General features: G+C 39.4%; 1 protein-coding gene across 5 annotated transcripts in view; it reads right to left on the bottom strand.

The window, feature by feature from the left end:
* The window catches only part of FAM169A (family with sequence similarity 169 member A), a 329,491-nt gene that overhangs the window by 176,526 nt on the left and 130,364 nt on the right, over window positions 1-22,601 (bottom strand). For all 5 annotated transcript variants that reach the window (XR_008400610.1, XM_053701406.1, XM_053701407.1 and 2 more), the window contains exons 3-4: window positions 6,184-6,283; window positions 4,634-4,719 (exon numbers count right to left, since the gene is read on the bottom strand). Coding sequence is in view for 4 of the 5 variants with exons in the window: in XM_053701406.1 (XP_053557381.1) it covers window positions 4,634-4,719; window positions 6,184-6,283 (186 nt within the window). In the remaining variant the exon portion in view is untranslated. The remainder of the gene's footprint in view (window positions 1-4,633; window positions 4,720-6,183; window positions 6,284-22,601) is intronic.

Below are 22,601 nucleotides of genomic sequence, written 5' to 3'. Positions count from 1 at the left end.
AAAAAATAAATGCCAAAACAAGGGGTCACAATCTAAAGTTAGAGGGTAGTAGATTCAGGAGAAATTTGAGGAAGCATTTTTTTACAGAAAGGGTGGTGGATTCATGGAATAAACTTCCATTTGAGGTGGTAAACACAAAGACTGTAAAGGAATTTAAAAATGCCTGGGACATGCATAAGGCTATCCTAAGGAAAAAGTAGCATGTAATATGGGTAGACTTGATGGGCCTTTTTGGTTCTTATCTACCGTCAAATTCTATGTTTCTATGTTTAAATTAAATACAATTAAATAAATTAAATTAGCTAAAGTACAAAAAAAACCCCACTAAATTACAGAAAATAATAAACAAATTACAGAAATTTAAACTAATTACACCTAATCTAATAGCCCTAGTAAAATAAAAAATAAATAAAAAAAAACCCTGATTGGATTGGAACAGCCAATAGAATGCGAGCTCAATCCTATTGGCTGATTGGATCAGCCAATAGGATTGAACTTCAATCCTATTGGCAGATTGCATCAGCCAATAAGATTTTTTTTCTACCTTAATTCCGATTGGCTGATAGAATTCTATCAGCCAATCGGAATCTAAGGGACGCCATCTTGGATGACAACACTTAAAGGTACCTTCATTCTGTTTTAGTCATCGGAAGAAGAGGATGCTCCGCGTCAGATGTCTTGAAGATGGAGCCACTCCGCGCCGGATGGATGAAGATAGAAGATGCCATCTGGATGAAGACTTCTGCCCGTCTAGAGGACCACTTCTGTCCGGCTTGGCACTTATACTGCGCTCTCACCTCACTACCTGTCCCCTTGACCCTATCCCCTCACAGCTACTCCCCTCCCTCTCTGCTACCCTAACCCATATACTCACACACACTTTCAACCTCTCCCTCAGCACCGGTATATTTCCCTCATCGCTGAAACATGCACTGGTCACACCCATCCTCAAAAAACATTCCCTTGATCCTACCTCCCCATCCAACTACCGCCCTATTTCCCTCCTCCCTCTTGCATCAAAGCATCGAAAAACTGGTTTATGCACGCCTATCCCATTTTCTTACAATAAACTCTCTCCGTGACCCATTGCAATCTGGATTTCGTCCCCATCACTCCACAGAGACAGCAATTGTTAAGGTTACCAATGACCTACTTACAGCAAAATCAAAAGGCCACTTCTCTCTGTTTATCCTCCTTGATCTGTCCGCAGCCTTTGACACTGTTGACCACCCTCTTTTGATCCAAACCCTCCAATCCTTCGGCATCTGTGACACAGCCCTCTCGTGGCTCTCTTCCTACCTGTCAAACCGTACCTTTAGTGTAGCCTTCTCTGGGGCCTCCTCTGCCCCGTCACCACTTTCTGTCGGAGTACCGCAAAGCTCTGTCCTCGGTCCCCGTCTCTTCTCAATCTACACGTCATCACTAGGTTCCCTAAGAAAGTCCCACGGTTTACAATATCATTTGTATGCCGACAACACCCAAATCTACTTCCCTGCACCAGACCTATCTCCTTCCTTGCTAACCCGTGTCACTAACTGTCTTTCTCACATCTATAACTGGATGTCCTCTCACTACCTCAAGCTAAATCTCTCCAAAACTGAGCTCCTTATTTTCCCCCCTTCCTCAAAACTCTCCACCCCTAATCTCTCTATAACTATCAACAACTCCATCATTACCCCTACCCCGCATGCCCGATGTCTCGGGGTCACAATTGACTCAGATCTTTCTTTCACTCCTCACATTCAGTCCTTGGCTAAAGCCTGCCGCTTCCACCTTAAAAACATCTCTAAAATTAGACACTTCCTTACACAAGACACAACTAAGATTTTAATCCACTCTCTCATTCTTTCCTGCCTTGATTACTGCAACTCTGTCCTCTTTGGTCTCCCCACCTGCCGCCTAGCTCCTTTACAATCCATAATGAATGCCTCTGCCAGACTCATCTTCCTTACACGTTGCTCTTCATCTGCTGCACCTCTCTGCCAATCCCTTCACTGGCTTCCTCTTGCCTCTAGGATCAAACACAAAATTCTCATTCTGACATACAAAGCCCTCAACTGCACTGCTCCCCCCTACATCTCAGACCTTGTCTCCAGATACTCTCCCTCCCGTCCCCTTCGCTCTGCTCATGACCTCCTACTCTCCTCCTCTCTTGTCACCTCATCAAACTCCCATTTACAGGACTTCTCCAGACTGGCTCCCATCTTGTGGAACTCTCTGCCTCGCTCCACAAGACTCTCTTCTAGTTTTAAAAGCTTCAAGTGCACCCTAAAGACTCTACTGTTCAGGGATGCATACAACCTAAACTAACCTTTCCTAATTCCAGTTCCTCTCCTCCATTACTATCACCTGAACCCCCTTAGCATGTAAGCCTAAGAGTCCAGATGTTTGTAGATCACCTTCTTAAGAGCTGACTACAAAAGTGCAACTCTTGGCAGGGCCCTCTACCCATTTGATCCCTATGATTGTTTTGTTGTACTCCCCCTTTGTTTATAGCGCTGCGGAATCTGTTGGCGCTCTACAAATAACCGATAATAATAAATAATAAAAAAAGACTTCTGTCCGTCTGGAGGACCACTTCGCCCGGCTTGGATGAAGACGTCTCCCGGTAAGTCGATCTTCAGGGGGTTAGTGTTTTTTTAAGGGTGTATTGGGTGGGTTTATTTTTTAGATTAGGGGTTTGGGCTTGCAAAAGTGCTAACTGCCCTTTTAAGGGCAATGCCCATCCAAATGCCCTTTTCAGGGCAATGGGGAGCTTAGGTTTTTAAGCTAGTATTTTATTTGGGGGGTTGGTTGTGTGGGTGGTGGGTTTTACTGTTGGGGGGGTTGTTTGTATTTTTTTTTTACAGGTAAAAGAGCTGATTACTTTGGGGCATGCCCCGCAAAAGGCCCCTTTAAGGGCTATTGGTAGTTTAGTTTAAGCTAGGGTTTTTTTTTATTTGGGGGTGCTTTTTTATTTTAATAGGGCTATTAGATTAGGTGTAATTAGTTTAAATTTCTGTAATTTGTTTATTATTTTCTGTAATTTAGTGGGGGGGTTTGTACTTTAGCTAATTTAATTTAATTTAGGTAATTGTATTTAATTTAGTTAATTTATTTAATTATAGTGTAGTGTTAGGTGTTAGTGTAACTTAGGTTAGGTTTTATTTTACAGGTAAATTTGTATTTATTTTAGCTAGGTAGTTATTAAATAGTTAATAACTATTTAATAACTATTCTACCTAGTTAAAATAAATACAAACTTGCCTGTAAAATAAAAATAAATCCTAAAATAGCTACAATGTAACTATTAGTTATATTGTAGCTATCTTAGGGTTTATTTTACAGGTAAGTATTTAGTTTTAAATAGGAATTATTTAGTTAATGATAGATATATCGATTTAGATTTATTTAAATTATATTTAAGTTAGGGGGTGTTAAGTTTAGGGTTAGACTTAGGTTTAGGCGTTAATAACTTTAATATAGTGTTGGGGGCGGCAGATTAGGGGTTAATAAATGTAGGTGGGTTAATAAATGTAGGTAGGTGGCGGCGATGTTAGGGCCGGCAGTTTAGGGGTTAATAATATTTAACTAATGTTTGCGAAGCGGGAGTGTGGCGGTTTAGGGGTTAATATGTTTATTATTGTGGCGGCGACGTTGGGGGCGGCAGATTAGGGGTTAATAAGTGTAGGTAGGTGGCGGCGACATTGGGGGCGGCAGATTAGGGGTTAATAAATATAATGTAGGTGGTGGCGATGTTGGGGGCAGCAGATTAAGGGTTCATAAGTATAATGTAGGTGGCGGCGGTGTCTGGAGCAGCAGATTAGGGGTTAATAATTAAAATTTAGGTGTTGGCGATGTCGGGGGCGGCAGATTAGGGGTTAATAAGTGTAAGATTAGGGATGTTTAGACTCAGGGTTCATGTTAGCGTGTTAGGTGTAAACATAAATTTGATTTCCCCATAGGATACAATGGGGTTGCGTTAAGGAGTTTTACGCTGCTTTTTTGCAGGCGTTAGACTTTTTTTCAGCCGGCTCTCCCCGTTGATTCCTATGGGGAAATCGGGTTTCTGAAAACTCGGAATACCAGCGCTGTAGGTAAGTGAGCGGTGAAAGAAAACTGCTCGTTAGCACCGCACAGCCTCTAATGCAAAACTCGTAAACTAGGTGTATATTTCCTAAAAATGTCCAGTGGTACAGGGCCTGATTTAGGTAAGTTTACAGGGTTCCCTTTATCAGCTGTTCTGCCCTCCAGAGAGCACTCAATTTTAGTTCTGCTTTTTCTCAGGCCAGAAAACCAAGGCACACATTAGTTCTGCTTTTTCTCAGGCCAGAAAACCAAGGCACACATTAGTTCTGATTTCTCCCCAGGCTGTAAAACTAGAGCAGAGAGCGGATTATGGCCATCACTATGCTAAAGTGTTTTCTGGAGGCATCTTATATGTGTCAAAGTTGATCAAACTTCTGACCATTTAAAAATATTGTTCCATTTTACAGATGCAAAAAAACACAATATTCTGAAATCCAAACCTTTTCTTGTCCCAAACAGTTTGGATAAAGGGGTTTGTACCTGTATATATAGTAACAATCTAAACAGAGTAAAATCCACTATCTTGGAACTAACACAAATCTATAATTGATTTTACTTGATTTACCTGCCAAATACCTTCTCTTGTAGTATTGGAGGTCTTCACAATATCTTCTACAGCCCACCACTGATCAGCAAGGTACAGAGCCACAGCTTCAAAATAAAATGCAACAAATGTTATTGGATTACATGGTTTTGTAGATTGTTTATATTTTATAGATTTTACACTTTTTATTCAGTGATGGGAGAACTTTAAAGGGACAGTAAAGTCTTAAAACTAAACTTTCATGATTCAGATAGGGCATGCAATTTTAAACAACTTTCCAATTTACTTTTATTATCAAATTTGCTTTGTTCCCTTGGTGATATTTTTGAAAAGCTAAACCTAGCTAGGCTTAAACTGATTTCTAAACCGTTGAAAACTGCCTCTTAGCTTAGCATTTTGAAAGTTTTTCACAGTTAGACAGTGTTAGTTCATGTGTGTCATATAGATAACATTGTGCTCACTCCAATGAAGTTATTTAGGAGTCTTCACTGATTGACTACACTGCATGTCTGTCAAAAGCACTTAGATACGGGGGCTGTCTGCAGAGGCTTAGATGCAAGGTAATCACAGAGGTAAAAAGCATATTAATATAACTGTGTTGGTTATGCAAATACGGGGAATGGGTAATAAAGGGATTATCTATCTTTTTAAATAAGAAAAATGTTGGTGTAGACTGTCCCTTTAAGAATATTCCAGTTCTAAAAGTAGCAGCCAGTAATAGAACAAAACCCTGTAAGAGGCTGATTCTCTATACTACAAAACGTGAACTTTGGAATGAAAACTACCTATAGATAGGTTCCCTAAAGCCACATCTCTTTACTGCTCGTCAACCTCACTCTATAATACTGTTTTTACTAAGTACATGCAGGTTTAAAGGTTGCATGTGACAGCATAACACCCCTGGCGCAACCTTTACTTCTCTTTCCTTTCCACAGCATGAATAACCCCAGCCTGGCAGACATGAATTTATCTTGAGTTTCTCAAACTATGTTTATCCTACGCGTACACATTTGAGAAACTGCTAAAGACACAACCAACCCTGCTGCAAAATACATAGCAAAATGTCTGTATTCTGAAGCAACTGCAGTGATGCAATTCTGAAAAAGAAGCTAAACTTTAAAAAATTATAATCTCTGATTCTCAACATAAAGCCCAAAATAGGTCTACAATGGTGACAACTGATTGAAAGGGCATTTCATGTGGGGGAAATTATCAGTCCATAGTTCATTATACAAGAACACAAATAATAATTACATACATCCATTAAAATAAAGAAAGCAATGCAGAGGATATTCCAATAAAAACCTCTTTTAATATCACTTATTTCTGAACTTTGTTTTTTTAAACCTCTAAACTTACCCAGATAACCACAAAAGGCAAAAAAAAATCTTCTGAACAGATGTTGTGAGCTGAGCCCTCAGCTGGCTCCTTCTGCAACTCCCATTCCATCTGCTCAAAATTTTCAGAAACAAGATAGGAATTTATACCAATGACGCTAAGGGACAGCCCTATCTGCTATCAAGCACTAGTTACAAGTTTTGCTGCATGACCCACATAAGCCTTGACTGTACCTGTCAGTGTGTCTTCAGGATCAAACAGAGCAAGGACTTTGTGTGTCTGATCCCCTCCATAGAGCGGCACAAATCCCACAGTAGTTAGGCTGATTGGAACCTGCAATAGATGAATGACATCAGGGAAGCCGAGCGTTGTACTGCGTTGCACATCAGCACACAAAATAAATGCTTTAAAACAATTTAAAACTGTCAAACTACTAATGTTTTGCAGTACATGGACAAACTCACTGAAATCTATATACATCTTATTTCCTTTCCTATACCTGACTAGGGAAATATATAATTAGATCCTGAATTGATTAGGCAACCACTGTGTAGCATGTTACAGAACCAGGAATCTGAAGTCTGCACTAAAACCCCATGAGGGGCATTGGAAAAAATAAAACAAAACATTATGATTAATTACATTTTGAGCTCAATTGACCTATAATCCCTTTAGTCAACATAGCCATCTATGGCTAATTACTGATGTCTAAGTAAAACACAGCTAAATGGGAAACCAGTAAAAAAAAAAACAATGGCTGACATTGTAAACGGAGGCCCAGATTACAAGTGGTGCGTTATTTGTTTATCTGATAAATTTATTTATTTCATGGTGGTGAGAGTCCACAAACCCTTAATCCTGGGATTTAACTTCTGGCCACTAAAAGGAGGCAAACATACCCAACATTCCACAATCGTTTAATCCCTCTCATTTCTCTGGTATCCCAGTCTAATGTTTAGCCAAGAAAAGGAGAAAAATAAAACAGAGAAGTAGGAAAGGACAAAGCAGGATAAATGAGGACGGGTCTCGTGGACTCTTACTACCATTAATGAAATAAATTGATCAGGTAAGCATAAATTTAGTTGTTTTTTTTTTTCATAATGTGGTGAGAATCCACAAGCCATTACTTCTTGGATCTAATACCCAAGCTGTGGAGTCCACAAGTAAATGGGTGGGAAAGATTAAGGCCGGCACTGATTTATTAGCAACTAAGTATGAAGGACTTTCCTGTCAAAAAACTATTCCAAAAGCAGTGATTTGCTGCCGTGCGATCTACGTAACAGAAGCCTTATTTTAAAAATGTATAAAGTGGGACTAGTCTAGTAGAATGGACTGTAAAACTTCAGGAAGAGATTGTCCTGTTTCCTATAAAGCCATACTACTTAATGAGAGCTTTAACCAGGAAGCTAAAGTAACAACCGTAATTCTCTGTTTAATACGTGGACAAATTATGAGAATAAGTTTTAAATGTTCTTTAAAAATTCTCTTAAAGGGACAGTCAACCCAAATAGCTTTTTCATTTATGCATATAAACTTGCCATGGATCATCATTTCTCAATGTAGCCCAGTTTCCAAATATGATGGCCTCTAGTTATCAAGCTCCGTAAGGAGCTTTATGGCCTCTGTTTCTGGCGAAAGACCGCTGCTCCATAACCTATAGGTTACACAATAAGTTTTACAGGCAACTGCAATGGAGGGAGTTAACTAATCGGCTCAACTGTCCAAATAGCCAAATATAAAATCTGATTTAAATTTCATATTTAGATATGTATTAGAGTCTACCTAACCAATTCTGAGAGTGTATATGCTGTTTAAATAACAAACAGTGAAATATCCCTTTAATTGTATGCATCATGTGATATTAACACCTGGGGACACAGGTGTATTTAAGGGGTGAGATTACCTTACACTTTATGTCCATGAATAAGGCAGGGGGCTGCCGAAACACGTAGGACCAGTATCTATCACATATGCTTGGGATATAAGCATTATCTTATCGTTTTTTATATATATCTTTCTCCACTGATTAAAGAATATTTTATGCATCACCTTGAGGCTCGCTGGCATTTGTTTCTTTTGCTACTTGGATGTTTTTTTTCAGCTGAGCCTTGGTGAGCATTCCGGACCTACAGCACTGTTGATGACGTCAGGACGCTGAGACGGCAAGTGAAGGTGTTGCATAGGAGAGAGGCTGAGGCGTGTGCGGCAGCAGCTGCACCTTGGCAGAGAGTGATACTCACCCGGTATTGGCACTTGAGACTGGAGTGTGGAGTGTGGTCTGAGACAGGGGCTGGCGGAACATTAATCCCGGTTGGAACAGGAGTGACGTTCCCAAGTCTATGGAATTGCCTGCAACCGCGACGGCGGAGTCCCGCAAGCAGATTAGCCACTGAGACTTACCGGGTGAGTTTTCCTTCGTTCCTCCATTATCAGTAACACTGTGCTATCTGTAGTCTAGAGCTGTATTGTGGGACAAGTTGAACTTTTGTATTGCTCCATAACCTGTCCGCCTGCTCTGAGCAGGCGGACAGTCATCGCCGGAAATCAACCCGATCGAGTACGATCGGGTTGATTGACATCCCCCTGCTGGCGGCCCATTGGCACCAGCAGCTCTTGCTGTCAGCATATGCTGTCGGCATTTAACATCGCACAAGCAGTTCTCGTGAACTTCTTGTGCAATGCAGTCCCCTGCAGATTCGCGGCCAATCGGCCGCTAGCAGGGGGTGTCATTCAACCCGATCATATTCGATTGGGTGGATTGATGTCCGCAGCCTCAGACGCAGAGGACGAGTTAAGAAGCAGCGATCCTAAGACCGCTGCTTCTTAACTCCTGTTTCTGGAGAGCCTAAAGGCTTGTGTGGAAACAGGTGCTTTAGGCACCATTCGGGGCATGTTAAATTGCCCCCCAAGTCGGAAGACTAAGCATTTAGGTCCAATTTAGGTCTGAATAACCAGATTAGCATGATTGAGCTGGAGCGATCAGAAGTGCTGATAAGAGTAAGTGCTTGATTTTACCCATGACTCTGAGTGGTACAACAGAAGAAGAAATAAAAAGGCAAGCTCGATGAAATATTATAAAGCTGTAAGAGCCTTTAGAAACTGAGATTAAGTACCACTGGCATCTGGAATAGAGAGGATTAAACAAGAGACCATAAGGTATAGAAGTGAAATAAGACAAAGATTCCCAAACTGGAATAAAACCACTTGAAGGAGAAACCATTCTACCAAATGAGGAAAATTGTAAACTGAAACGATCTGCTTCACTAAAAATTCACTTCTAGGATGTGAAATGCAAAAAGAGAACAGTACTCAAATAAAGTCAAATTTAAATATCCTCCATTATTGGAAGAAAAATAGGGATCCTCTCCTTGTCTGATTTGAAAAAAACAGAGACAAGTATCTCCATCTGGGAAAAGGTCAAGTCTGAGAAGAAAGAAGATTGCACAAAGTACAAAGATATTTAAACTCAACCTCGCCTCCTGAGGAAACCAAATCCTTGCGCTCTCGTCAAATCCCAGACTATGGGGTCCATTTATCAAGCTCAGTAAGGAGCTTGTGGGCCAGTGTTTCTGGCGAGTCTTCAGACTCGCCAGAAACAGCAGTTATGAAGCAGCGGTCACAAAGACCGCTGCTCCATAACCCTGTCCGCCTGCTCTGATGAGGCAGACAGGAATCGCCGAAATTCAACCCGTTCGAGTACGATCGGGTTGAATGACAACCCTTGCTGGCGGCCGATTGTCCGCGAGTCTGCAGGGGGTGGCATTGCACCAGCAGCTCTTGTGTGCTGCTGGTGCAATGCTCAATACGGAGAGCGTATTGCTCTCGGCATTCAGCGAGGTATTGCGGACCTGATCCGCACTGTCGGATTAGGTCCGCAAGACCTTTAGTAAATAGGCCTCTATACCCGAACTCGAGACACTGGCATCAGTAGAAATTATTATCCAAAACAAATAAAAAACGTCTGCAGTAAAATTGGAGCGGAGAATAAACCAATAGAATAGGCACTGTTTTACGGAGGAGTCCAAAAGGATTACTAAGAAAAAAGATTAGAATTCCTGCCCAAATAGAAGCATTTTTGTAATATACATATATTAGCAAAAATATTTCTAATAAAAGCTATAAAGTTTCAAAAGTGTATTTAAAGGGAAATTAAACCCCCAAAAAAGTCTTTCATGATTCAGATATTTCAACAAAGGATATCAAGAGAACAAAACTAATTAGATAATAAAGGTAAATTGGAAGGTTGTTTAAAATAAAAAGATCAAGCTAAATCACAAAAGAAAAATTTTGGATTGTATGTCCCTTTAAAGAGAATATAAAGTTGAATGAACGAGTGGTTTTTAAAAAGTCTATTAAAATATGGGCACTTTCCCATATCCATAGAGGTGTTGGCAAGCAGGATCAGGTCTGACCCAACCATTAGAGGTTTATCTACACAATCGACAGAATACAATCTAGCAATGTATGCAGATGACGTCCTACTTACCCTGACAGACCTAGAAACCTCTCTCTCCTGGCCCTATAAAGAGCATTTACAGAATATGGTAAAGTGTCAAACTTCCATCTAAATCTAACTAAGTCGGAGTTATTAAATGTGAGCATCCCCACGCATTGCATAAATAGAATAAGAAGTGGCTGTCCCTTACGCTTTCAGCAAACGCAAATAAAATAAATAGGGATACTAATAACCAGCAACCACCAGACCTATATGCGGCCAATTTTAAACTCCTATTGAACAATGTAGTTTGAGATTTATCGAGCTGGAAAAACAAACCATTATCCTGGGTAGGGAGAATTCATGTGTATTATATGTACTACAAACACTACCCATAACCTTGCCAAAAGAATATCTCAACCAGTTGCAGGGTAACCTTGAAAAAATTATATTTACCCAGAGAGAGAGGAGGATTGGGACTCCCACACATTCCGCGATACCGACTAGCAACATTATTTCAAAGAATAATAGACTGGAGTCACAACTCAAACAACAAACAATTAATTCAATTGGATAGGGAAATTTTACAAATAGAAAATGTGGGTGGTTTGGCATGGATGCAGCCAATACACAGACCAGACAAAATTCTGAGAATATCCACTGCTAGCAGAACTCTTCACACAATGGGATGCAATAATAAACACCAGCACACATATCACGACACGACCCGTACCACTGACCCCAATTATCAATAACCCTGACTTCTCATTTATGCAAAAATTTTAAGTAGAACAAACAGGTCCCCCAAAGTTAAGGGAATGGCCACTGAAAAGTATTGCACTGGGAGGAAAACCCCTAACACAACAGGAGATAGCAAGCAAAATGGTGAACACTCAAATGTCCTGGTTCGCTCATACACAGCTAACACACTATCTCAATACCCACAAACAAAAACATAATATATCCCGCCCGCTAACACCTTTCGAACACCTCTGCACACTCACACACTACCCCGCCACACCATATCATCTTTGTACAAGGTTCTCCCAGACTCAGGATCCGGCACCCTTCCCTCTTACTGTCACAAATGGCCTCTAGAACTAGGCATAAATATTTCCCCTAAGGAATGGTCCAAAACTTCAGCAAAAATTCAAGAAATGAATTACAAATTACAAATTCCTGTCCCACTGGTACTTAACACCAATACGTTTACAAACAATATACAAACATGCCAGCAAACATTGTTGGAGGGGATGTGGTGACCCCGCGGACATGCTCCACATATGGTGGACTGCGACAGGTTGGGCACCTTCTGGAAAGACATAATTACGCACATCAACAAAACATTATCAACAAATATCCCAGTCGAGCACAACATCCTACTATTTCATAAACTACCAAACACCAAAGATGAGACAAAGCAGTCACTGTTACACATCATGATAAACAGTGCTAACATTTTAATACCACAGAGATGGAAAATCTGCTTATGTTAGAGAGATACCACTTTCTCAAAAATGGTAAGATAGAACAACACGGGTTTCCGGAAGTGGGAGGAGCGGTGAAAGAGGCAGTGAGAGACGCGCGAAATCTGGCGTCCTGGAGGAGTGCGAGGCACCGATCACCACCACCCGCTACGATCCTTTGGCCATAGGTGTAGAGTGAGACACTGCACCGGCCCCTAGCTGCTAAGTAATTGAGCAGCGGACATCGGAAGCCCTCTACAGCCACCCGGCCCAGTTGCTGGGGCCACAGCTTGTATTCTGTATCCTGGTGAGGACGGTAAGGAGGAGGATCTACCTATCTATTGGAGAGACCTAAAGAGATTGTGATCTAGCTGTCAGAGGGACCTCAAGCCCTGAATACGGATCCGGAGGATATACTCTGCTGCAGGTTGATAAAAGTGCAGAAACAGTGCTGATTGGAGGTGTAGCTGAGGTACTCCCAAGACCCTAAGGTGGCCTGTGCTGGGGTGAGGTGGGTTATGCTGCCCCACTCCTAAACGGACTACCTGGGATAGGAGCATACTGCATGCCGTATATAACCAGCCTCTAACCAGTGCTGAGAGATACCGAAGTCAGCAGCTATACATCTAACATTGAGGCCTTACAGGAACCCAGGGAGAGGAACAAGGAGGAAAAAAAAGGAGAAGAAAGTGTTTGCTTCCATCTATAAGTGGCCCTGGTTTTCATTCTACTGGTACCTACCGTATCTGAATAAAGGGAAGGAGGTTGATCAAAGAAAAGGGCAGATAAGTACTTTTTGAATTTATTTATGTTGAAAATTTCCTGCTGTATACTTTTAAAAAGGGGGAACTTTAAAATACAAGGAGAGAGCACAAGAGAAAAAAGACCTTTCTCCTATAAAGTTAATAAGGGGCAAATCGGTGGCAACATATCCATTGGTGGAGCTCTTTGTCTAAAAACTTTTTTCTTTTTCTTTGCTGGTGAATGCCCCCTCCCTTAACTGTGGCAGATTAAAGATCCTGGTATTACCCCAATTGCTGGAAAAAATAAATTAAAAAAAAGAGAGTTAAGACACTTTGGGCACTTCAGTACTGGGGGCACCGGAAATGATTCAACCTGACTGATGATACAAATTACATTCCTCTGTTGCTAAGTTAAACAGTGTTTGATGTGTTTTTTGTCCCTGATTTTTATTGTTTTTTTGGCATTATATATATGTTGCAGTGACTGGTGAGGCAAATTTTAAAAAGGAAAAAAAAAAAAAGTGTGAAAATATTAACACAGTTGGAATTAGTAAATGCCTACCAATAGTATTGACATAAGTTAAAAGAAGGAAAAAAAGGAAAAAAAAGGGAAGAACATGAAGTACATAACAGGGTGATATTATGTTTTTCTAAAAATGGCAAATGTACAGATACACTATTTTTATGGTCTGAACAAAAAGGTGTTATAATGGTATTACTTTAATTCTCTGGGCCATTTTGTCTTTGCCTATATCACGGTGGGCAGGTAAAAGTGAAAGCCTACTAATATGCTTTATGGTTAAAGATAATCTAATATAAGGGAGACAGATAAGATTCCAGGGAAACTGAACAATATATGGTGTATACATAAACAAGCTGAGCCTGTGGAAAATTGGTACTAATCATTTAAAAATTCAGTACAGGCAAAAGGAGATAATCAAATCATATATTGGGATATTGTATTTCACCTAGCAAGCTGGAAAAGATATTTTCTGGTATAATTACAGTAATAGGCATGAGGTTTATACCCTCTATTCTTTTCTTTTTTTTTGTGTAAATAATTGTTGAGTTCTGTAAGCAAATTAGACTCCAGAGTTTTCAAGAGTTTAAACTGTGGTTTTGACGGCTATAGCAAGCCTTTGCAAAGAAAGAAAGAAAAGAGGGAAAGAAAGAGAAAGAAGGAAGGAAGGGGAAAGGAAAAGGGGAGAAAGAGGGGAAGAGGAGAAGGGAAGGAAGGGATAGAGGGGGGAGAAGGAAGAGAGAAAGGAAGGAAAGGGGAAGAAATAATCAAGAATATATATTGGCCTATATAAAAACTGTGATAAAGCTAGTTAAGTTTGTATGAGTCTGTAAGATAACAGTAGTACTGCTAGAAATAAGCTTAGTCTGATTCTGAGGCAGAGGTATCAGATTGAGGAACATATTCAAGTAAGGTACTAAGAGAATTTGTATCTGTGTTTTTTTTTTTGTTTGTTTTTTTACTCTCCCCATTCCTCACGGTAATATTGAATTAGAGATAATTCACGTCAGTTTACAATACTGGCACTATCACTGTAGAAATATATACTAGTTGACACGTGGTTTTTTTTTTTTTATATATATATAATCACTTTAATTATCACTAAGTTTTTATAGTTTTGTAAACATAGTATTTGTTTGATCACTTATAGGGGTATTTATTCCCCCCTCCTCACAGTCCCCCTTTTTTTTTTTTTTTTTTTCTGTATGTATGATCTATGGACAGATTTGTAGTAGCTACAAAAAATACCTCAGAAAATATGCCACCTAAACAACTAAAAAAATCTCGCAATAGTATTGGTGCCCTTGATCTAGATCAAGCAGACAAAAGCCCAAATATAAACCAAAATATTAATACTGAAAGTCTGGTAAAGCAAATTTCTGACATCTTTATGCCACAATTTGATAATATAAGAAAGGAGATTAGCTGTTGAGAGAGCTCATAGGGTAGGGTCAATTAAAACAAAAGGTAATTCCCAAGTTCTGAAGAGACCAATTATAGCAAGATTTTTAAATTTCCAGGACAAGCATAAACTTCTTACTCTTTATCGCAAAGCTATCCCATTCGAAATGCACAATAAACAGATTTTAATATTTCAGGATTTTTCCTCAGAGACGTTAAATAAAAGAAGAGAAATGTCACCTCTCTGTACTGAAATGATTGATTTAGGGATAAAAGCTACTATGATCTACCCCGCTAGACTCAAAATTTGGCAGAATTCTGAGATTATTCTGATAGACAACACAGAGGAAGCTAAACAGTTTATTAAAAATACTAAGCATACACAAAATTCTGATGTATAAGAACAATATGGCAAGCAGGAAGTATATAAGTTTACAAGCTGAAAGACGATGTATGTATGTTTGTAGGCATGTCTTGTGGGTTTTTTTTTTTGTTTTGTTTTTTTTTTGTTTTTCTCTTTTTTTTTCCGCTCTCCTCTACTCCCCCTCCCGCCTACTATACTTTTTAACTATTAATGATCAGTACGGCTTTATCAAAATATTTTAAATAGACAAATGAAAAACTCAATTAAAATTTTATCCTGGAATGTGGGGGGAATTAACTCGCCCATAAAGAGGAAAAGAATAGTATATCAGCTTAAAAAATCCTCCCCCGGTATAACACTATTACAAGAGACACATCTGAATCAGATAGAAGCGGCCAAATTAAGAATGGGATGGATTGGTGAGGTAGTAGCAGCCCCAGCGTTTGGTAAAAAAAGAGGAGTAGCCTGCCTCTTCAATAAAAAATTAGAATATCAGATTAAATCTCAGATAATAGATAAGGAAGGCAGGTTCTTAATTCTTAACTTATCTATACAAGAACGTAGGTTCACCGTTTGTAATATCTATGCTCCAAATGAGCACTGTCCACTATTTTGGAAGAATCTCTTTGCCAAACTTTTAGACTTTATAGATTCAGAGCTGATAATTGGAGGGGATTTTAACAGCGTAATTAATCCATACCTGGATCGTTTTAAACATACCCAGGTTAACAGATATCATAGGGAAGCAGAAGGTTTAAGTAAATTTGTCAAAAGCTTGAAATTGAGGGATGTATGGAAATTACAGCACCCAGATGAGAGAGCATATACGTGCGAATCAAAATAACACAAAAAATTTTCAAGAATTGATATGTTTTTAATTAGTGAATCGCTTCTAGGTGCTGAGATTAGGACAGACATTGCTAATATCGTGATCTTGGATCACGCTATTATTTCTCTAGTACTAAGTCAGTACAAGGTCGAACAGAGTAAAAAGCTGGGGTTCTTCTTTCCCTCTTTTCTAGTATCCAATATTAAATTTAGGAATTGGATACAAGCTAAATGGAGAGAGTTTTTCTATTTTAATAAAAATTATCTATCGAAGATGGAAACTTTCTGGGAGACCTTAAAAGCATTTTTCAGAGGACAGATCAAGTCCTATATGATAGCAAGAAAGAAATCTATAGGTAAGAGGGAGATTCAACTAGCTAACCAGCTCAAAAACAAGTACGCAAGATATCTAGAAAATCCCATTAAGCTAAATTGCTCCAATTATCAGAATGAGAAGCTAGAAAGAGAAACCTTTATAAATCAACAGGTATCAAAATCTGATGTTAATAATTATTTAAGATTTAAGAGGTTCTCATCTAAATTAGCTAAATCTATGGCCAACCTAGTAAAAAGCAAGAAAAGAAATAATTTTATTGGAGCCATTAAGGTTAAAGATCAGAGATATATCTCTCCGAAAGAAATTCTATCACAGTTTCATAAGTATTTTCAAACAATATATTCGGCTGATAAAATTGACTTAGAAGCAAAAAAGAATTTTTGGAAAAAGATTATTACCCCAAGGATTAATGCAGAACAGCTTGAAGTACTGAATAAAGAGATAACGGAGGAGGAAATTGCCTCGGCAATAAAGAAAGCTGCCAATGGCAAAGCTCCAGGTCCAGATCTAATTCCAGTAGGAGGCATTTTGGGGAGATTATATAATAGCTATTTTGTGGAAAATGTTAAACCCTCTAGGTATTTCTCAGCGGCGAATGTAACATTAATATATAAAAAGGACAAGGACGCAGAATGTATGGACTCTTACCGTCCAATTTCCCTATTGAATTCCGACTACAAACTTATGGCTAGTATTCTGGCAAACAGACTTAAAAGTATCATAGGGGATATTATACACACAGACCAAACTGGATTTATGCCAGGTAGGACCTCACAGAAAAATATTAGAACTGCTATGTTCTTAATAGAGCAGGCATTAACTGGAAAGAGTAAGAAGGAAAAACAAGACTCAGACTTTGCTCTACTGACAGTCGATGCCCATAAGGCTTTCGATAGTATTACCTGGGATCATCTATTTTCAGCATTGAACAGTTTTGGGATAATGGGAAATTTTTCAAACTTTATAAAATTAATCTATCAGGACCCTATTTCCTACATATTAGTTAACGGCCTGAGTTCCCCAGGGGTTACACTCCAGAAAGGAACAAGACAAGGGGTACATTGTCACCATTACTTTTTAATATTTCATTAGAACCCCTGGCAATTAGATGTAGGAACAGACTAGAAGGAGTCTTATCAGGTGATAAAAGATATGTACTGTCCCTATATGCGGACGACATCCTCTTCTATATTTGTAATTCCCGAGTAAACATACCACACATAACCAGCATAATTGATGAATTTAGTAAATTCTCAGGATACAAAATTAACTTAAAGAAATCCGAGATTATGTGGATTATTAATAAAAGAAATAGCTTGGTCGATAACCCGTTCAAACTTGCAGAAGGGAAGATTAAATATCTAGGGATTATTCTATCAAAGAATTTAGACGACTGGTACAGCTTAAATTATGCACCTATCTGGCTGAAATGTACTGATTCTTTAAAAACCTGGGCTAAACTTCCACTGTCTCTATAAGCAAAAGTATTACTTATTAAAATTATGCTTTTTCCAAAAATTCTATTCCTCATGCAAAATATACCAGTGTTTATCCAAGCTAAGGATATCCAAAAATTTAATTCTGAATGTTCACAGCTTTTTGGGGTAAGGGGAAACCACGGATAGGACTTAAAAATTTGTCTCATTTGACAATTGATGCCGGATTCGCCTTCCCTAATCTAAAAGTATATAACTTGGTCTGTCTTGCAAAAATAGCGCTAGACTGGATATCGGGGGTAGAATATGTAACTAATTACCAAAATGAGGAAAAGGCGATAGCCCCCCTATACTTGAAAGCTTTACTACACTATCCAGTTTCGAGATCAATGAAAAAAGCTAAGTATAAGTACACAATTCAAAACATAACTGTGGCATGGAAAAAAATATGCCAAATGCTGCAAGTAAACTTTAAAATATCACAGTATTTACCTATAAGGGGGAATCCCGACTTTATAAGCGGGATGGAATCAAGTGTATTTAGTGATTGGACTAGGAAAGGACTAGTCTGGATCAGCCAGCTAATTGATTACCAAACAATGACTGTTAAATCTTTTGAACTTCTGGCCAAAGAATTTAAGTTGGGAAAAAGGCAATTCTATGCGTATTTAGAGGTACAACATTTTATTGATAGTAATAATCTAACAGCGGAGAGTCCAAATAATTTGAAAGACATAGACACAATTATTAGAATTTATTGTTCAGGGAATCATTCCATTTCCTACATGTACAGAACTATTATGTCCTTACAGGCTAAAGCCAAAATTAGAATACTCCATGCGAAGTGGTGTGAAGATTTCAGGGAGATTAATTTAGATCTTTTTAGAAAAAGTTTAGTTCTGATTACAGACTACTCCCGAGAGATTTCATTCAGAGAATCCCACATTAAATTATTAAACAGAGCATATCTTACTCCCCGATCGATGTTGAAGTGGAAGAATGTGCAAGCTATTAAATGCACAAGATGTAGTGCCCTGGACACCAATTTGATACATGCCTTTTTTTCTTGTCCTAAAATATACAATTTTTGGTGTAAGGTAGAATATTGGCTGAACAAATTTATACCGAATAAAATAAAGTTAAGCCTAGAACTAATAATATTTCTTGCACAACAGACAGAGATCCGCAATAAACAACTAATTAACACAGCTATCTTGGTGGCGAGACAACTAATTCTTAGAAATTGGAAAGCAAAGAACGCACCTAGTATAGCTACATTCGCAAAGGAAATGTTACTTCAAATGACACTAGATTTTAAAGACCACTTGATCTTTCTGGAGAGTAAAATAAATTCATTGTCGATAAAATGGGAGAAGTTTCTATTATCCCATTCGTGTGATATACAAAGACAAATAATCTCACCACTGCAGGATTCGCAGACATTTCAACAATTAACCTTGTTAAATAAATACCAACATTTGGCAACGTGACTATGTATAAAGAGAACCATGAATAATTAGGGAGGAGGGAAGTAGGGGAGAGGAGTTGGTTTTAATTATATATGTTTCTTTTTTTTTTTTTTTTCTTTTTTTATTATTATTTATATATATGTATCTGTATTGATTGTAGATAGAGTCCTATCATAAAGGAAAAAAGACCAAAAGTAAGACATACGATCTGAGGAAGATTATAGACAATTCAGCTACCCCTGTAATATTAAATTTTCTATAAGAAGGGTTTCCTCTGTAGTTGCAGAGTATCAACTGGCTACTTGAATGATTGAGGAGGTAGAGTCTAAGTAGAAAGGCAAAAACACACCTGAATATAGGATGTTGATGTGAGCCTAAGATGTTGGGCTAAATTTTTGTTTTGGTATACCCTGCGAGGTGAAAGGTAAGCCGAATTGTAAGGCATTTATTTTTGCTTTTGGTAAATAAATAAATGTTATAAAAAAAAAAGATAGAACAACACGAATATATGACTATGAGATGGAACGCAGAGACAGCTAACAGTAACACTGTTCACCCCTAAAAAACTACCAATACCTCGCAGATGAGCTATCCACCCATAGACATGACTGCTGAAGCAGTCCATACTTCACTAAACAATAGGCAAGTAATGGCACTTCACACAAAGACCACTGGAATCGAAACTAACTTAATTTATCTTACTTAAACCTAATTTAATATAAGAAAAATGTAAGAACTAAAACTGTTAGAATGCACACTATCAAGGTATAAGCACTACATACTATACTGTTATATGTTTATAATTGTTATAATAATATTGTCAAGTTAAACTGAAATGCAGTGTTACACAGAATGCTACGTTTTTCTCTTATCCTTCTTAAACCATTGCTATTATTATTATAAGATTGTATTTATATGTCACACCTAAAAGAAACAAAGTGTTAACAAGTTTCACTGTTACTGTGACAACTTTATTTTTCTATTCTTTGTTTAATAAAACAGAATTAGCTTTTGTATATATACTGATGGAGCTGCGTCTCCAAAACTTGTACATTTTCTTTTGACATGAATAAAGCTGATTTAAAAAAAAACAAAAAAAACATGGGCACTTTAACTCAAACTTTACATTGCAGCGTTTTTTGTTTTTTTTAAATAGTTACCTTTTTCTTTAGCAAACATCCTCCGCCCGCAGCTCCTCTGTACTTAGCACTTCAATGACGAAACCGGCTTCCTCCAATCACGGCGTTGCTTCTCGAGATGGACGCTCTGGGGTGCACGCCAAAGCCGGTTTCGTCATTGCTGAGGTAAGTAAAGAGGAGCTGCGGGCGGATAATTACGGTCTGTGTTGAATGAATGAAAGTGCCTCTGTTTTTAACAGTATTTTTAAAAAACTTAAATTATGCTTACCTGATCATTTTCTTTTCTTCTGATGGGAAGAGTCCACAGCTGCATTCATTACTTTTGGGAATTCAGAACCTGGCCACCAGGAGGAGGCAAAGACACCCCAGCCAAAGGCCTAAATACCTCCCCCACTTCCCTCATCCCCCAGTCATTTGCCAAGGGAACAAGGAACAGTAGGAGAAATATCAGTGTGAAAAAGGTGCCAGAAGAACAAAAATGAACTGCCGCCTCATAGATAAAACGAAGGCGGCGATCTGTGGACTCTTCCCGTCAGAAGAAAAAAAATTTATCAGGTAAGCATAATTTAAATTTAAGTTTTTCTTCTTAAACGGGAAGAGTCCACAGCTGCATTGATTACTTTTGGGAAAACAATAGCTATAGAGGACACTGAATGCAAACAAAGGGCGGATACAAAAAGGCGGCCCCTTCGAAAGGCACTACAGTCTGAAATTACCAAGCACCCTACAAAAAAAACTGAAAATGACAAAGGGGAAAAACCGGAAGCCCAGGTAACTGCTCATTAGTTACACAACCGGCAAAGCCGTGCTAGGGACCACTCAAAATCCCCAGAGTCCGCTGAGCACAAAAGCCTCCGAGGAGCCACAGCACTGTGGCTCTCGACTGCCACGAATCGTACCCCCGACCTAAAGGGCAAGAACCTCTATCTACCACCGAGAGGGAGAACAGAGGACACAATAAGAGATCCAAAGGACCATCCAACAAGGGAAGAAAGAAAACTCAAAGGCAAAACTTAGAGCAAACCCAAGGTTGCTACAGGACCACTGCCCAGGGAGACGAACTCCCTAGAAGGGCATGGACCAGAAAGATTAATTCCAAACGATCACTAGGATGACCAAAGGGACACCCTCCGATCCAAGACACAGCACCCTACAACCTATGGTGCTCTAAAAATCCTTGAGTTCCCCATTGTATCATAGTCAAGACGAAAACCAGTCAGACTAAACAAGCATAGACAGGGTAACTGTCCTAGCAGCTAAAAAAGAGCTCTCCATGAGAACAAAGAACCACCTCTAAACAAGAACTTGCGATGACCAATCTCCAGGCAGCAAAGCTGACCCTAAGCCATTGTGGGACCTCATCCCACCGAGAACCGCCGTGAAACATCGGCAACAGCTCCCGTCCAGAAAAAATCCGGACTCCAAGGAGCGTCCCATCCCAGCAGCAGATGCCACCAGTATAGAGAGACATCAAGATCCCCCCCACCGAAGGGGAGAAAAGACTCAATAAAAGTACACGGTCAATATTTAACGGAGCAGACCGATCCCTGACCTTCACACCATGGTAAAGGTCCCAGTCCAAAGGCTGGTAAAGACCAAAGACAAAGAGTACCAAAACCTCCGCCCAGACCTCCGGAGAGAAGGAATGGGTCTACAAGGAAGCGAAACCCCTGAGTAAAGCTCTGACCATTACTTAAAACTGGCATGCTACCATGAGCCATAACAGGAACTATGTGCTCGGGTTCCAGAACCCCTACACGGTTGCCATCCCTAAAGAAGGAACACTTCCAAAAGGAAGATAGAACTCTGACCCACCGCGTCCTAATACCCGTGATCCTGAGTACGCAAGGAAGGGAAAAAACCCTCCGAAGCGAGAAAAACAAGGACCTGGAGGTCTTCACGGATAGTGAGGTACCTCCAAATCAAAGTAGAGCAAACGCAAGAAACTCATCCCCCACCATAGGTGAGGAGAAGAGGAAGTAGAAAAACTGGTAAACATCCTACCTAGAGGCAAAACCCTTCGGTCATTACCACCAGCTCAGGAGATACGACAACTGAAAGTCTACAAGAAAGCATTAGATGCCCCAGGAGACAAAGTAGGGACCTGTCAGAGAGACCTCAAACTTAAACTTCAGGCAGATATCAATCTCCCAAGAGAGCCAAAAAAAAACCTTTAAAAGGGACACGCGAGAGATCCAAACCCCAAGGTTGAACTGAACCGCCCATGCCCGATTCCAGGCAAGAGACACGGTCCTAAGTTAGAGTCCCCGGGAAACAGGACCAATAGAAAGATCTAACCTCCTGAGGAACCCTTAAGCTGCCTCCTATGGTTAGTAGTGCACCCAGGACAGAGCCTTCCACCATCCAAAGTCAGTAGACATAGGGTACCAGGAACAGCCTCAAACCAAAGAGTCTGAAAAAACTTGTAACAGGTCTAAGAAAATGGCAACCAGTACCATTGGATCTTAAAGGATTACTTTCTGCTATAATTTTTAAGCTAAACAACATATTAA

The sequence above is a fragment of the Bombina bombina genome, chromosome 2 (genome assembly GCF_027579735.1).
Source record: "Bombina bombina isolate aBomBom1 chromosome 2, aBomBom1.pri, whole genome shotgun sequence".
Taxonomy (NCBI): Eukaryota; Metazoa; Chordata; class Amphibia; order Anura; family Bombinatoridae; genus Bombina; species Bombina bombina.
The sequence above is the reverse complement of the archived record's forward strand: the minus strand, read 5'-3'. Positions and strand labels throughout refer to the sequence as shown.